This window comes from Acartia tonsa, chromosome 8 (assembly GCF_053477335.1).
Source record: "Acartia tonsa isolate MP-2025a chromosome 8, ASM5347733v1, whole genome shotgun sequence".
Lineage (NCBI taxonomy): Eukaryota > Metazoa > Arthropoda > Copepoda > Calanoida > Acartiidae > Acartia > Acartia tonsa.
In genome coordinates, this window is record NC_137267.1 from 47589084 (window position 1) to 47607135 (window position 18052).

The 18052-nt window shown below is 32.9% G+C and overlaps 1 protein-coding gene across 1 annotated transcript; it reads right to left on the reverse strand.

Annotated features, from left to right (window-relative positions):
• Nucleotides 1-1207: 1207 nt before the first annotated feature.
• LOC145326652 (uncharacterized) lies at nucleotides 1208-15857 on the reverse strand. Its single transcript, XM_080170020.1, has 8 exons — nucleotides 15810-15857; nucleotides 11711-11770; nucleotides 7729-7844; nucleotides 6177-6504; nucleotides 5507-5609; nucleotides 4095-4173; nucleotides 3177-3213; nucleotides 1208-1239 (listed from the first exon to the last, which is right to left on the reverse strand). The coding sequence occupies exons 1-8, from the start codon at nucleotides 15835-15837 to the stop codon at nucleotides 1208-1210; spliced, it is 783 nt and encodes a 260-aa protein (XP_080026146.1). The 5' UTR covers nucleotides 15838-15857.
• Nucleotides 15858-18052: the final 2195 nt, after the last annotated feature.

An 18052-nucleotide genomic window follows, 5' to 3' on the forward strand; every position in this document is an offset into this window, starting at 1 on the left:
AAAGTAAAAATAGAAATTTTTATAAACCTATATATTAATGGCTTTTGTTAAAATCATGTTATGATGTTTTTTTGTCTCTTGCATTTTTATTAAAGAGTAAAACTTTTATTTGAAAATATTAAGAGAAGAATGTTTTTTGTACTTTTTACCATATAATAGTACATTAGGTGTTTCAATCAATTCCATATAAAGTTTGAAAATTTAAAATACAACATTTCATTTATAAACTACCAAATGAATCATTCGTAGCTACCCACTTTCCAAAAAATAATCCCTTTTTTGTTTTTTATATATGGTATTTTTTTCATGTAAAACTCTGGGCAGATTTGATGATTAAGCTGATGTGATCGAACATCTTTTTTTCTTATTTCTTATTTTTATTTAGGAGCAGACAGTTTAAATTGCTTTCTTCAATTTTGTATGCCGCGTTTTTTATATCTCCATCTGTCAATTGGCTATTAGTTGATATAAAACAGGCTGATTCTTATTGGTTTAGATCGATGGCTACTTGGGAGCGTCCGCCAGTGACAACATTTAATTAGGAATTGGTAAAAGTTGCAATATCCCTTTTGAATCTAGCTGGGACCTAATTAATGGCCAGGTCTTCTATCCCTTTTCCCTGTACAGGACGCGATCTTGATTTGGTGTATCTCGGAATTAACTAAATCTTGTTTAATGATGTGGATGATTATATGGTCAAAAGCATTTCAGACAACCACTTGATTGCTCGACCCTTGTCAGGCAGTCCCAACTTTGCATGGTACTAATTTCTGTTTGTTTTATACCAAGGCATTTATCCTGCTCTTACTAGGTGTGTCACGTGCCTAACATAGCAACAGTAGGTACCATTTTAACGTCTCCAGTATGACACAGTGTTGATCAGACAGAAATAAGGAATGCAGATTAATCCTTATAATAAAGTAACAGGATGTCTGTTTGTCTGTTTGTGTGTACCGAATCGGGTTCTCCTTAATAGTTAGCTTCTCATAGGTCCTGGGAAGGCTTATAACTAATTGGGGGGTGAGGGTACCACTACCCTCCCAAGAGAAATCACAAAAAAATTGAAATTTTGTTTTCACCTAGAGACTTCAACGCAACATACAGAGGTATTGTAGAGAATTAAACGCAAATATATAGGTATCGTAGAGACTTGAACCAAAAAAAACATTTAAAGTGCCACTAGTAGCTTTATAAATTATTAAATTTATTAGAATATTTCCTGTTGGTAATCAGCATCATCTGAAAGTAAGGTGTATTATTTACTAAGTATATTTGCGATAACTTTTAACATTTACAAAACAGCCTGCTGTATTGCTTCAAGATCCATGTCAGATCTATATAGGAAACAAATGTCTATATATGAGCTCAAGTTTTTCAAGGAATAAATGTTTAAAACTCATAGTGCTCCAATAATCCATAATAAACTCTCATTGGCCAGAACGATGAGACCCATTATTTTACTTAATTAGAAATAAATTCATTTTTTTCATTTCATGTTGCTATTTACATTATATTATAGTATTTAATTTCTAATCATAAAAGAGAAAATTTAAATTTTTAATAAAGTAAATTTAAGAAAACTCTGTTTTAAAAGAATTTGATTGTGGCGACACTTCCTTTTGTGTGTTCAAATATTAAAAATAAAATTCTAATCATATTAACCTTTTGGTGATGGTAATGTGAAAAAAAATATAATTAAAAAAATCTTTTTAAAATCATTTAGATTATTAAATATTTACTTCTTTCTTTTAGATAGTAATGGCGGGGTAGGAAAATTTATTTATTAAGAAATAGATAAATATATATGTCCTCATAGAAAACTAGCCAATAGTGAGATAGTTATATCGAGCCAACTCTTGTTATAAATATTTCTTAGTTCAAGGTACAAAAGTAGAGGGGGTGGATACCTCTACCCCCCCCCCTTCCCTTGACAAGAATCTACACCGCAAAAAAAACAGCCAAAATTGAAGAAAAAAACCCGTAACATTTAACTTTACCAGTCAAAAGACGCCTTTGACATTTTCGTATTTTGATTTTGTGGGAAAGTGGACCTCTTGGGGTGTATCTACCCCCCCCCCCTGAAAATAAAATAACACCTTTTTGTTGTCTGTATTACACCACCTCTAAAGCTCAAAATCCCCTCCATTTTCATTAAAGGGGGGTGTTAAAATTTCCGGGTGCGCTTCGCCCACCCCCTTGGTGTAAAGCTAAACCTTTCTAGGTTGTTTCAAAGTGTCCTTAATCCCTTGATAACGAGATCTTTACAATAATCATCCCTCCATTCATAAAAAAAGTTTTATAAATGGTCAGCTGAATTTTAGTTTCCGATTGTGTACATATCACCCTCATCCTATCTCAATATTTACTACTAGCTAATAAATCTTCAAACTTCCAAAAAAAGTCAAAATTTGAAAAAAATAATATTTTGAATAATAAGTCGTCTTATTAATTATTTTTAGATTAATGATGATGTAGCTTAAAATAGCTTTTGCAATAGTTGGGTTATCTGTCGAACAACTTCGGAAATTAGGGAACAAATAGGAAATCAATTTTCAGTTGATCTTATAAATTGTACTTTTTTGAAACTAATTAGTAAATGTAAACATATTAGGTTAATCTTTGTTTACAATTTTTTTTTAATTGCGTTCTTCTAATAAAGTTTTTAGTAGCGAAGCTTTTCTTTAATCAGGGTTGGTCCGTCCATCCGTCCGTTCGGAACGATTAGCTTTTTTCGTGTAACTCTTATCGTTAATTTAGACATGTTAGAATTATCCTATCGATCATAAACTTTGCACATCGATTTCTAAAACAGTTAGGTATGATTTGAAAAGCCTAGTAATTTTAATTTCGTTTTTTATGTGATGTAATTATCCCATTTATTTGTTTTGTGGAAACTGATTCCTCTTACAACAAGGTACAATGTTATTGTTATAAGCGAAGCATCTCTATTATCAAGTCCTAAAATTTTAAGTATGTTCTCAAACAGTATCCTGTATTTATGCAGTCCTGCAACAAACTTACTTCGATTTTTGTTTCGACTTATACATTTATATTCTGCTTATTCAGTTTTGACAAGTGGTCATGATCGTTTATCCTTCCATTTTAGAGCTTTACTTTTATAGATGTTGTCATCCTTGTTTTTTTAAGTTGTTAAAAGAAATATTTTGTAATCTTACCTTCGTCCTCTAAACGTTGATCTTCTTCGAATGAAGTCTTAAAAATCAACAATTTCATATAAAAAAGTAATTACAATGAAGGAAAGATAATGAAACAAACATGGTACCCCTTATATAGATTGAAATCATTGACGGAAAAGTTTGAACACCGGTAGTTTGTACTACCCAATCAAGAAATAATAAAATCACCAAACTTTTGCGCATTTATGTGCGCTGCGAGATAATCGTGCATTATTTGGTAAGAGTTATTCTGGGATATATGTTAGCCTTCTTTTGAGTAGCTGTATTTAGTGCCCTAAAAAAATGGGGATAGATGTAACAGCCTTTTTGCCTAAATATTCTATTGAAGTTATAGTAGATGGAAAGAGAAAGGGAAAGGGGAAAGTAACCCCCTAGAAAAGAGATGGGGAATAGGGTATTTCCTGGCGTCAATAGAATAATAGGTAGGCCAAAAGCAGTGACATATTTACCCATTTTGCTAGGGCACTATAGACAGCTACTTTTTTGTCAGTTAAGAAGTTGTGCATAACATAATTCATGCGTTTAGTCAATTAAAGTTCTTCCATTTTTGGAGTTAATCGATGCCAGGATTTTTTTACAATGAACTTCTACTGGTCTGATAATTTGTTATGGTATCCCACCCCAATGCATAATATTATTAACATTGTGCTGTTTATTACACTAGTCCTCAGATGTTATAATAACATTTTCTAATTCGTTAGCTCAACAACTTTGGGAGCTGTCAACAATTTTTGATTGGATTGTTCATTAAGTTGAGTGTTAAACATTTCAACCACTAATTAAATTCTACAGAAGGGGTATCTTTTTGTATCAACATTGGGGTTGTACAATCGCAAACTTATCGGTCATTGCCATATCCCTTTAGATCCCTGTTAAATAATGAAATTTGTTGATTACCTTAATACTTGAGGTAGATTGAGAGCTGCTACCAGGACCCTGACCCTGACTACTAGTGGGAAGAATATCCAATGTTGTCCTGAAATGGCATGGTGTATTTCTAGAAACATAATAAACACGTTGATCAATTATTAGATCATTTATAGGACGCTACCACCTAAATCGTACTGTGAAGAAAGGCATTTAAACCGAATACTTATAATAATAAAAGTTATTTTACATTTGAAATATTAAGGATGACAGTTTCTGCAAATTTTTCATGTTTTTTTAGTAATAATTTATCAGCAATTATTAATCCCATAACAATTTTATGGGAATCCTACAGGTTGTGTACAGTGGCGTGCGAAGCACTTTGTCTAGGGGGGGGCATTTTGAAGATTTTGTAAAATTTTGCCCCCCCCCCTAAATCAAAGTGCCCCGGGGGGGCACTTTGCTTCAGGGGCTTGCTTAGAAAGACATACAGTGTTGAGAAAAAGGCTTAGATAAATATCAACGCTGTTTCTTTTTTATATAAATAACTTTTTGATTAAATATTTGTTGTTTACACATGTTTTTATAGAAATAAAAACAAAATATACAATGTGATAAAAAGCAGAAACCATTTGGAAGGGCACGAAGCGCAAATTTTTTTCTTCAAATATGCAGGGATGGAAGGGTTTTTAGGCTATTTATTACACTAGTCCCCAATATTTCATATAAAATTGTCTTATTCATTGGCTCAATAACTTTGGGGACTTTAATGGAATTTTGATTGGTTGGTTAATTAAGTCGAGTTTCCATACATTTCATCCACTAATTGTAATCTATATAAGGGGTAATTTTGTGTATCATCATAGGGGATGTACAAAATTTCTGTGGTAAAAAGTTTATATTATACAAAATAAAATACTTCCTATTACCTGGTTTGTTATGTTCAGTGAAAAAAGATTATAACCTAATTTCTACACTAATTAAAAAATTTGGTAAGGTTAAATGAATAGTAACTGTCTGTTTGGCGCGAAGCGCCAAAATTTTTTTTTTGAGTATTTCTTGATCTTTTTTTTGGAAACTGGGATAGTTTTGCTTTTTGTAGAGTAGGGGGCAAAAAGGGGCATTTTTGTTGACCAGGGGGGGGCAAAATGGGGCATTTTTCAACATTTAGGGGGGGCAGGGGGGGCGTTTTGGTCGCTAGGGGGGGGCGATTGCCCCAAATGCCCCCTTCGGTTTGCACGCCACTGGTTGTGTAGATAGCATATCCTGAATCTCTGAAAAGCCAGCAATTAATGTGCAATGGTTCAAACCTTTGTTTTTACTAAGATGCTATACATGTTTTTTTCAGAATGGCTGAGAACCGGTTATAGACCAGTGGATATTAATCGGTTGCAAAGCCATACTGGAAAGATATATTTATATATATATATATTTATATTTACTGTAGGGGTGATTTTTCAAACAGCCTGAATGCCTCTGAAATCAGCTGATCAAACTCTGTTTGCGGCTGGCTTTGGCTCCTCTGTTTGTACAGGCTGCAAATACCTGCTCCTCGTAAAATTTTCTTAATAATAGAACTAAAAATCGGTCCTAAAAATGTAACTTGTCTTATTGCAGTCCTAAGCCTAAAATTTAATGTACAAAGGAAAGGTTAAGGTGCCCTATTTTAACCCTATAAAATGTGAACATTTAGTCGTAAAAAAGCAAGTTTTTAAAATTTTGTTTAAAAAATGAAAGAAACCTGAAAATTGGTTTAGCATGGATGAGGGTATTGCTATCGTATTTTTGACAAAATTTAACAGGAATTCTAAAGGTCTTTCATTCGGTTTCATTTGGTGGTGAACTAAAAGTATTAGGGGTACTTAAATTTATGAAAATACTTTATAAAGCTAATTCTTGTTTATTTACTTGTGAATTCTCTGATTTTTTTTAGCATTTTCTCGCAAAACGGCGGCTGGTTAGTTTTCATTAAGTTAAATTTGGAAATAAGTTAAATATTTTAAAGTTACAATTTACAAGTTACAAATTACTAATAATTACATATTGAAATATTATTTGAAATACTTAAAATATTTTTTAAAATTTTACAGATAGATACAAAGTTAAATTTACCTTCGAGTTGTTGGTCAAACAGTTTTTGAGTGTGCACTGAAGCATTTGCATGATGTGTTACGTTCTCATGTGTATAATGCCTTACAGATTTACTTGATGATGATGATACTAATGAGCTACTTGAGCAAGCCACAGGTTTTGGTAGATTTTCAGTGCTTTTTTCTTGGCTTTTCGGGGGGCTGTTGGATTTTGATGTTTGTGGGTAATTTTGGGAAGGAGTCCTTTGAGATTCGCTGCTTTTTTTCTGTGTAAGGAAATTTTTTAATGATTTGTTGACATTGCTATCCTGACTCATTGTGCGTTGTACGAGATGTCTTTTTCTGGGACCCTAAATATAATAGTTATTTTTCGCATCGTATTATAAACGGCTTTACGCGGATATAGAATGTACAATTATGAGATTAAAACTAGTTTTTTTAGCCGGTGCCTTCGGCTAAAAAAACTGGTTTTAATCTTATGATTGCACATTTGTATATTCGTAGAAAGCTGGATATAATACGATGCTAGACATAGTTTTTTCGTATGGATGAGAACCGGTTCCTATCCACCGGATTCGAATAAATGCGAAAATAGTTATTTCTCGTATCGTATTATAAACTGCTTTCCGCGGATATAGAATGTACAATTATAAGATTAAAACTAGTTTTTTTAGCCCCGAGGTGCCGGAGGCACCGGCTAAAAAACTGGTTTTAATCTTATGATTGTACATTTCTATATTCGTAGAAAACTGGATATAATACGATGCTAGACATAGTTTTTTCGTATGAATGAGAACCGGTTCCTATCCACCGGATTCGAATAAATACGAGAAAATTATTTAAAATAAAACCTATATTATTTTTGAAAATTTACGGATTATAAGGAATTGGACAAGATTGGGGTAAATCCCAAAAAAATATTACAATTAGTGGTTGAAACGTTATGTAAGACACTCAAATCAATTAATTGAACTAACCAATCAAAATTCAATAAAAGTCTCTAAAGTTGACAATTTTAATGATTACTAATTAAGGATCACAAATGCTAAGCTTTTAGAGCGCAGTGATATGTCAGACATTAAACTGACAATAAAACAGAGAAAATGGAGATGGTTGGGGCACACTCTAAGGAAAGGGCATGATGATATAACCAATCAAGCCTTGACTTGGAACCCCCACATAGGAAAGAGGAAACCAGGTAGACCAAAAACAACCTGGAGGAGGGAACTCTTAAGTGAACTGAAAGCTAAGGAAATTCCATCTTTCAGCAATGCCTCAAAACGTGCCGAAACAAAGGAAGATTGGAGAACCATTGTGCATGGCCTACGTTCTGCCGAGAACTAAAAGGCAATGATGATGATGAATTAAGGATCTGAAGGGATAAGATAATGTATGATTAATATGCAAACTAAATTCAACGAAGAATAACAAATTATCACTTCTGTAGATTAAAATTGTTGTTTAAAAATATTTTACTCACCTGGTTTGAAACCAACCAATAAAATATCGTGGTTTGCAAATTTGGGTACCAGTATAATTTACAGTCCAATGTCCCCACCCTCCCCGGTACTTACTCTGATTTTCCTGGAGTTCATGCCAATCTGCAGGCATTTCTGGAACCTGCAGGCTGTACAGTTCCTCTCGAACATGCTGATGCTACACTCACCACCAGACTTACATTTATGCTTGCCTGATAAAGCAAAAATGCAAATTTATTATAAAAAAAAGTCTATATTCTTATAATATAAGTAACAAAATCTGTGTTTTATTTTATAAATTAATGGGGGCGGGAGGAGTCGACCCTTCCCCCAACATTAAACTTTTTTGAAATTTGAGGTGGTCATACTATTTTAGTGACGATTGCTTTTATAATAGTGGTTGTACCCTCCCACAAAATAGTTAAAAACTTTCACAGGACCTATGAGTAAATACACTGTAAAAGAGAACCATATCGGTTATGCAGTTAGCGAGATCTTTTTGTATATTCAAACAGACACACACATACACAGGGAGACATCCTGTTACTTTTATATAAGGATAGTAGATATCAGTGGCGTGCAAAGCACTTTGTCTAGGGGGGGGGCATTTTGAAGATTTTGTAAAATTTTGCCCCCCCCCCCCTAAATCAAAGTGCCCCGGGGGGGCACTTTGCTTTAGGGGGGGGCATTTTGATTATATATACTAATTTTAAATAAGGGCGTTTTAAGGGGTGGGGTTATTTGATTATGGGCCTTCTAGTCCTTATCCCTTCTTCCCCATCCCTATTTCCCATTTATATCCCCATCTCTTCCCCCCCCCCATCACTTCTCCCCCATCCCTTCTCCCCACCCTGCAATGACCGAAGGGAAGGGAGCTAGAAAGCATCTTCGAAAAAAAAGTACAGAAGATAATTTAACCTTCCCCCCCCCCCCCTACCACAAAACATTTTTTATGGGTGGAAGGGGATGTTATAAAATCTAAGCAGGAAGGATGAATAACCCTATTAAAAATAATTTTTGGGGGGGGTGAGATAAAAACACTCATTTTGGAAATAATTTACCAAAAATTAACCTATTATGTAAAACTGATTTTAAATATTTCTTTATTGTATGACAACAAGAATGATAACATCTTTAAGTAGCAAAGCACAAAAAATCATTAATAAGAATGCAGACAAGTAGATTTAAAGAGCATCTGTTGAAATAAATATATATTTTAGGTAGAAAAAGTCACAAATCCTTTTTCTGTATGTTGTGTGATGACAGTCAAAGTAAATTACATACTGGATGCTCGAAACAGCGAGAAATTTTTTTTTTTTAATATTATAATCCACAAAAAAATTTTTCGTACCATAAAAACCAAAGATATAAAGAACTATGTAAAAAATAAAAAAAATTACTTGTCCTTTCATCTATATACAGATATAAAAATCTCTTAGAAATATGGAAAACTTTGGGGTATAGTCTCTTTTGTGGCAACGCCTCTTAAGGGGCATTTTGTCGTATTTTCATAGTAGCTTTTAATAGGTTATTCTAGGTTAAGTTAGGTCAGGTGATTTCTCTGCAAGGTTAGGCAATTGGCCCCGCAGGAGCTATAAATAGGTGAAAAGCTACTGTGAAAATACGACGAAATGCACCTTAAGAGGCAATGTCACAAAAGGGACTATAGCCAAAATTTAAAAGATACAAAAATAGCCAAAAACGTCCTGAAAAGCAGTCCGACCTCCATGAATCTTTAATAGTTAATTATACTCCATAATGATGGGAATGATAACATTAAGTTTTAGCCTTCTATCTTTAATTGCAGTTGAAAAAATCACATTTCCCCCTTAGCATTACGTACTGATAGCCATAGTGGATTATAGAGAAGCTAAAAAGTTATATCAACATATCCTACCCTCTTTAAATGGCACTTTAAATCTCTGTTAATTTTTGATTAAGTGGTGTTTCCAAGGATTTATAAGGGCAGTGCGTGAAGCGCACCTAAAAACATTTACTCCCCCTTTGAACTAAAATCAATTAAAGACAACAAGAGTGGCGTATTTTATCAAATTAGGAATATAGAGTGTAGTTAGTTTTAAGGGTTTTTAATGAAAATTGCCATAAAAAAAAACATGTCTTTTTGTAAGGGTATGTACACAAAAAAAATGATAAACTTATCCTGTAAATAATATGACATCATATATAGTTATTCATTTAGACAGACATACAGTGTTGAGAAAAAGGCTTAGATAAATATCAACGCTGTTTCTTTTTTATATAAAATAGCTTTTTGATTAAATATTTGCTGTTTACACATGTTTTTATAGAAATAAAAACAAAATATACAATGTGATAAAAAGCAGAAACCATTTGGAAGGGCGCGAAGCGCAAATTTTTTTCTTCAAATATGCAGGGAGGGAGGGGTTTTTGGGTTATTTATTACACTAGTCCCCAATATTTCATATAAAATTTTCTTATTTGTTGGCTCAACAACTTTGGGGACTTTAATGGAATTTTTATTGGTTGGTTAATTAAGTCGAGTTTCCATACATTTCATCCACTAATTGTAATCTATATAAGGGGTAATTTTGTGTATCATCATTTGGGATGTACAAAATTTCTTTGGTAAAAAGTTTATATTATACAAAATAAAATACTTCCTATTACCTGATTTGTTATGTCCAGTGAAAAAGATTATAACCTAATTTCTACACTAATTAAAAAAATTGGTAAGGTTAAATGAATAGTAATTGTCTGTTTAGCGCGAAGCGCAAAAAATTTTTTTTTGAGTATTTCTTGATCTTTTTTTTGGAAACTGGGATAGTTTTGCTTTTTGTAGGGTAGGGGGCAAATAGGGGCATTTTTGTTGACCAGGGGGGGGCAAAATGGGGCATTTTTCAACATTTAGGGGGGGGGGGCAGGGGGGCGGTGGCAAGGGGGGGGGGCAGGGAGGGGCGTTTTGGTCGCTAAGGGGGGCCGATTGCCCCAAATGCCCCCTTCGGTTCGCACGCTACTGGTAGATATAAATCATATGGATTGCATATCTACAGAAGGAATATTGAAGATTGTCTTTGCTATACAATTCTAATTTTAAACAAAAATGATTTTACATTTCATAAATGGTAGGCAAAAAAACCTAAAAACAAATATGTTAAAAGATGTACAGATGACTGATTCAATAAAAGACAAGTCTGTATATTTTCTAGAGTAGATTTGCGAATAAAAATGAAAATATGTTCCTTTATATTAGAGAGGAAAAAAGAATTCAATATGAAATCAAATCATCTGGCAAATTTAGTATTTTCAATGGTCAGAATAAAAAAAGGATCTACTGCAGTTCACGGTAAAATATTGCTGGTAACAAAAATTGCTAAAAATCTATGAATTTTAAAGGCTGCTAGCTGCCAAATAGCTGAATTTACAGATCATACCCGCACAACATTTTAAGCGGTATAAGTAGGCCTACAAATAATCTTGAATAGCCAAGATCCAATGATACACAGGGAAAGCTTCACTGAAGAAAAAACGTGTAAAATAGGCCTTTTTCGCGCATTTCTTTGCACTGCGAGATAATGCATCATTGATTTATGGCTATTCCAGATTATTTGTAGGCCTTAATATGCCGCTTAAAACAGTGTGCGGGCATGATCTGTACGTTCAGCCGTTTGGCAGCTAGCAGCCTTTGAAATTCATAGATTTTTGGCAATATTTGTTACCTGCAATATTTTACCGTGAACTGCAGTTCATCCGAAAAAAATTTTAATGTATTTGAAAATATAACATATATGAATTGATTCTAAAAAGTGAACTATTTAAAATATTCTCATACTTATTAATAAAACGTATTTTTTTTTGTGATGATTCTTGGAGAAGTTAGGCAAAGTTCTTGAAAAGTAGCGACTCTAAATACTGTGAATTTTTATTTTAGGGAACAAAAGTATAGTTTTTTTTTTAACAATCTTACATTTTTTAAAAAAATATCAATATCTTATTTTCTTCATTCGCTTGTGAAGTTTTGTATCAGAAAAAAAAATTTTGCAGTTCTCAACAAATTATACCTGTTTTTCCATAGTAGCTTTTGGAAAAATTAATTTACCTGTTTCGTGTAATTTGATGTTTCTTCTGAAGAAAGCTTGGCAGGCAAAACAACATTTTCCTAAAGATACCATTAATTTCATTTAGAAATTAAATTATTTATTTCTCGCATGACATTATACACAGCTTTGCGCGGATATTATTTTTTTTTAATATTATGATTGTACATTTTCATATATTCATATAAAATTGGATATGATTTGAAACGATACATGTTTTTTTTCAGTATGGCTTAAAACCGGTTCTAATCTATTAATCGGTTTCGAAGCCATAATGGAATATTTCTTCCAGTTTTAATAAATTGGCTACTAGGATATATAAGTTGGAAGGAATTTTAATGTTAGAGGGAGATTTGAAATCTGCATAAAATTTTAGGGATTTTTTATAAAATTCGCTTTTTGTATAATTTTTTATCTAAAACCGGAAATACAATTTAAGTTCATAAATTTTGACCAATAGGATAGGTGGATTGGAAACTACCTGCGCTCTAATTGGTTGAATGATGTGTGACACTTAAGCTTCTCTAATCAGAGCGCAAATAATTTTTAAATCCACCCATCACAGATGTCAAAATTAATTGACTTAAATTGTATTTCGCTTTTAGATAAAGAATTATACAAAAAACGAATTTTATAAAAAAAAAAGCCTTAAAATTTGATGCAGATTTCAAATCTCCCTCTAACATTAAAATTCTTTCTAACTTATATATCTTATTGGCTACTATATCTCTGTTTTATTAAGGCTTTATTAATCTGTTAAAGGCTGCTCCTACAGCATCTAGGTGGGGAGGTGAGTAAAATAGCCTAAAACCATCGAAAGAATAAAATCTAGAAATAAAAAGAAGGTAATACGTCCTGGGACCTATGTAAAGTTTTCTTAACCCATTAATGACAATAGGGTCAAATTCAAACCTATACTATCACTCTATCTTTTTATGCTGTCCTTTTTAAATGTTTGTAAATAACTGAATAGAGCTTCAAGTTTTGTCCTCTACATTGCTTGGCCTCTCACTTCATTCGATGACCAGATGAAATCATATTTTCATGGCAGAAGTGGAAAAAATAGCAAAAAATTTCCACACCAGGCCTAACTTTTTTCTTTTAAAGAATTAAAACATACTTATTTATAATTAATTATAGCATTTGTTATATATTTTTAGTTTCTGCTAAGTTTTCTTTAATTTTAGTTAGTTTACATACTTTTTTTTGATAAATTGTTGTGCGTCGTATTCGACGCATTCGGACTATTCATTTTACCCATTGCGTCCTTTTTGACCTTATAAAATTTTACTGTATAATCTCCTATAATCTACTAGTTGCTACGCCCCTAACCTCTAGGACGTGAAGGGGATGTCAGGAAAATAGCTTAAAACCATCCCAAGGTATTTATAAAGCTTCCCTGATAAGTAAAACCAATTCAGACCTTCAATTTCTGTAATCTTTGGCTTGAGCCAAAAAACCTTACTACTTTATAGTATGGAATACAATACAAGGAGCGGCTAAGCCCCTAGAGGCATCTAGGGGCCCTTAGATTGCAGGGGGAGTCAAATCCCCTCTTTCAATTACAATTTTTTAAAGAAAAAGTGTTTTTTTTAATTTTTATTTTTTTTTATTTTCTAGGGATGATTTCTCTTAAGGGATGGTGGTGGTACCCTCCTTCAAAATAGTTATAAACCTTACCAGTACCTAGTAGAAGCTACCATGTAACGGAGCACCATATAGGTTCAGTGGTTGGCAAGGTTCTTTGGTACACACACAAAGACATACAATAACATGTTACTTTATTTTAAGGATATAAAAGTAGTAGCGCAGATAATCTACAACTAGGGTCTGTCTGTACGTCCACCTGTCTGTATTTCCATAATTGCATCCAAATAAATAATAGCTACCTTACAACTAGGGAAAGTATGTATGTCTGTCTATATATCCAAAATTACAGCGAATTAAAGACTGTAAATATGTTTATACTTCCGTAATTTTTATTGCAGCCTAGCTGTTAATATATTCATAAAAATAGCGCAAATACTCTACAATTATGGTCTGTCTATACATCCGTCTGTCTGTACATATATAATTGCATCCAAATAATTAACAACTACGCTAAACTAAGAAATGTATTGGTTAGGGATCTAAAATAGTAAGTCAATGGCCGATAAATTGATGTACTTACTCAGGGATATTATACCATAAAATCTTTCTGTAGATTACATTTAGTGGTTGAAACATTTGGACACTTAATAAACCAACCAATCAAAATACAAATACAATTCCTCAGTTGGTAAGACAACAAATAAGAAAAAAGTTATTATAAAACTTTAAGGATTAACAGGGGCGGGGGGGGGGTTGAGGGGTTGTCATGTATTGGGTTGTTCAATATAATTGTCGATAAAATCATATTTCTTTGCTAAACATTGTAATAAAGTGAAAGGGTATCTATCTGTGTATCTGCTTAACTGATATGCTTCTTTTTTTACTTTGTAGCTTCTCATAGGTCCTAGGAAGGTTTACAACTATTTTTGGGGAGGTTACCTCCACCCTCCAAAGAGAAATCGCCCCTTGAAAAAGACCCCCCAACACAAGAAAAAATAGAATTAACTTAATGAAATTAATTTTTTTTAAATAAAAAATATTGTTGTTGAATTCAATGACCTCTCCCCATCTTAAGTGCTCCTAAAGGCCTCTAGGGGCGTAGCCACTAGTACTAAATAATTATGTTCTGAATTGTTTCATACAGACGAATGGACATACAGACGGACACTGATTCTAGAGTATCTGTGTTATGTATCCTTTTAATAAAGTAACAGGATATACTTTCTGCATGTGTCTGTGTGTTGTGTACCAAAGGATCTAACTAACCACTGAACCGATATGGTTCTCCTTTACATGGTAGCTTCTCATAGAACCTGGTAAGGTTTATAAATATTTTGGGGGAGAGTACCACCACCCTCCAAAGAGAAATCGCCACTTAAAAATGAACTTAATGAAATTAATTCTTTTTAAATCTAAAATAAAAAATATTGTTGTAGAATTCAATGACCTCTCCCCATCCCAAGTGCCCCTAAAGGCCTCTAGGGGCGTAGCCACTAGTACCAAATAATTATATTCTAAATTGTTTTATACAGACGAATGGACGTACAGACAGACACTGATTGTAGAGTATCTGTGTTATGTATCCTTTTAATAAAGTAACAGGATCTAAATACATTCTACATACATGTGTCTGTGTGTTCTAAGGGATCTCACTAACCACTGAACCGATATGGTTCTCCTTTACATTTTAGCTTCTCATAGGACCTGGTAAGGTTTATAACTATTTTGGGGGAGAGTACCACAACCGCTCTAGGAGAAATCACCCCTAGAAAATAATAAACCCCTCTCATTATTTTTTAAAAATTTTTCTTTAAAAACTGTAATTGAAAGAGGGGGTTTGACTCCCACCAAACCCAAGGGTCCCTGGATGCCTCTAGGGGCGAAGCTGCTGCTAGTATAGTGTTCCATACTATAAAGTAGTAAGGTTTTTGTCTGAAGCTAAAGATTATAGAAATTTCGGGTCTGAATTGGTTTTACTTATCAGGAAAGCTTTATAAATATCTTGGGATGGTTTTATGCTATTTTTCTGACATTCCCCACCCACCCTAGAGGTTAGGGGCGAAGCAACTAATAGATTATACAGTAAAAGCCTAAGATGATTAGTCCGATATGGTACATAATAGACGCATGGGAAAAATGATTAGTCCGAATGCGTCGGAAACGACGCAAAAAAAAAACTTCTTTGGTATGCCACAAATCAAAAAATCTAAAAATACAAATGTCTTACAATCCCTTAAGGAAGCTGTGTTTAAAATTTCAAGTGATTCTGACAACAGGGGGGAAGTTCGGCACTAATGGGTTAATATGGAGATCTCAAACGGTTCAGTGGTTTACTCCTTTATGTCTGTCTGTTTGTACTCAAGGATCTCGCTAACCGCTGAACCATTATGATTCTCATTTATAGTATAGCTTCTTATAGGTCCTGAGAAGGTTTATGACAATTTTTTTCCACCCTAAAGGCCTCTTGGGGGCGTATCCGCTAATAATTTATAAATTGATCCTAAAACCTACCTCCATAATGAGAGTGACTGTTACACATTGCTCCACAAACCCCACATTGGGTCTAGAATTGTCAAAAATAAAAAAATAAAGGGATAAGACAATGGCCGATAAATTACGTACATTCCTAATGATGGTATACAAAATTACCTATTTTGTAGATTATAAATACTGGTTAAAACGTTTAGACACTAAACTTAGGGAATAAACCAATCAAAATTTAAAATTCTACTTTAGTTGCAGCCGCTAATTAGGGGTAATTTTGTTTATCATCATAAGGATTGAACATCAATTCATTGGCCCGTGGTAATATCAATTTTTGTATAAATTCAAGCTTATGTCTTTATTTTTAAATTCCTTAAGATTTGTATCAGTTTCATCTTCTTGAGTATCTTCATCAATAAATAACTCTCCCCCGTCATCATCTTTAGATTAATCACACTTTTGGATTTAATTTTAATAATGAAGTTTCCATCCCTTTAAAAACGAAGTAAAATAATAGGGGGGACATGAGCTATATGTAACTCTGCCGAGAGGGCAGGGACCCTGTACCGATTTTGTATTGGGTCTTTAAAATCAGCTAATAGCGTCGTGAATATAAACACAGCCGAGACCTTTCTATCTAACAGAAAGCAATTTGCTAGCAGACGAACAGGGGAATCCAGGTAAATGTCTGGTCAAACATCCGTACTATAAATTTATTTAGCGATTATCTCCAAAAAATTATTAACTTTAAAGTCTTTAAAATCAAAGAGTGTCTTTTCTAAATAATCAATATAACGCTGGAAATTAATCATCTGGGCTTTACGTATATACCTATATTATAAAATAACTGAGCTATAAAAAGGAAATCCAAGAGTGTCCCTTCTGTATAATCATCACACTGTGGAGTTGAGGAAGGGGAGCCTCCTGAAGAACTTTCTTTTCCAAAACTCATCTGAAATTTTTATTGAACTTTGTGGTAAATTAATAACACAAGGCTGACAACATCCATAAAAGCAAAGCTTTGACACGGTATGATAGACACGAACTTGTAGAGTGTCAGAACTACAGTATGACCCTCGAAAAAAATATTTTTTAGCATTTGCAGCCCATATTTTTCAATAAAATATCAAAAGATGCATATGTACTTGTTCTCTATAAATTTTCACATCAAAGGATATCAAATTACTTTTTTTACATCAATTAACAGCCGAGATGTTTAAAGCCAAAGTTTAGAATAAGTGCTTACTTTTTTTCAACCAATTTAAAAACAAATAGGATAGAAAAGCAAGTTTACAATTGATACATTTTTTATTGCATTAAAAAATGTTAGTTTTACATATAGAAAATTATTTTTTTAAATTTTATTTAATGCACTTTTCTTATAACCATTTAACCACAAACCTTATATTATCCCCTACTTCTTGATATGACCTGAAAGGAACCCCGCCCCAATTTATGCTTACGACCGGATGGATTAACGCTACTTTGACCCAATAAATTCACGCCCACTCATACAAATTACTTAAAGACACATAAAAATCATGTAAATTGTTAAATGTTAAATAAAAGTTTTAGCTGTATTTTTTTTGTTTTTTAACTTATTCTAATAAAATAAAAAGTGTTTGATTTCTGTTTATGTAAACTTTTAATCTGATACTATGTTTTATAGGATTTCCTTGTGTAAGGGTGTTTTTGCAATTTACACTATTCTAAAAATGCCTTTTAGAACAAGTGAAAAAAGTGCTTTCAGCATAAAATAAATTTCTTGGATACATCTTTATATAAGTTTTTATAAAAAGTATTGAAACTGTGAAGAAAACACGTCATTTCACTTTAAAAAAAAACATTTTTCTTGAAAAGTTACTTTTTTATGAGCCAGAGAACAAGGACATGTATATTTTTTAATAATTCATTGAGAAATAAGGGATGATACTAAAAAATACTTTATCAAGGGTCAATCTGTATATATACAAAATATAGATAGATTAGTTACAAAACTTCTTAAATACAGAATACTGTTTAAGGACATATTGACATTTTTAGGACTTGATTATAGAGATGCAACGCTAATAATATTGTATCTTATTGTTATAGGAATCAGTACTCCAAAAATCGGATAATTATATAAAAAAAATTTTGTTAAAAAGTTAAAAATTAACATGTTTAAAATGGCATACGGACATTCTGGTAACGGTTATAGAGTTACGACGCTTTCTAAATCGTGCCTTACTATTACAGGAATCATCATGCAGTTTGAAATCGATTCTAAC

What these genes read in the sequence shown, in the direction of transcription:
- LOC145326652 (XM_080170020.1), bottom strand. Translation starts at nt 15,837, where the DNA reads ATGTGTAACAGTCACTCTCATTATGGAG. An exon ending in GTTTGACCAACAACTCGAAG is followed by an intron (nt 5,610 to 6,176) that starts GTAAATTTAACT and finishes TACGAGGAGCAG; the next exon opens with GTATTTGCAGCCTGTACAAA. An exon ending in AATCTACCTCAAGTATTAAG is followed by an intron (nt 3,214 to 4,094) that starts GTAATCAACAAA and finishes TTGATTTTTAAG; the next exon opens with ACTTCATTCGAAGAAGATCA.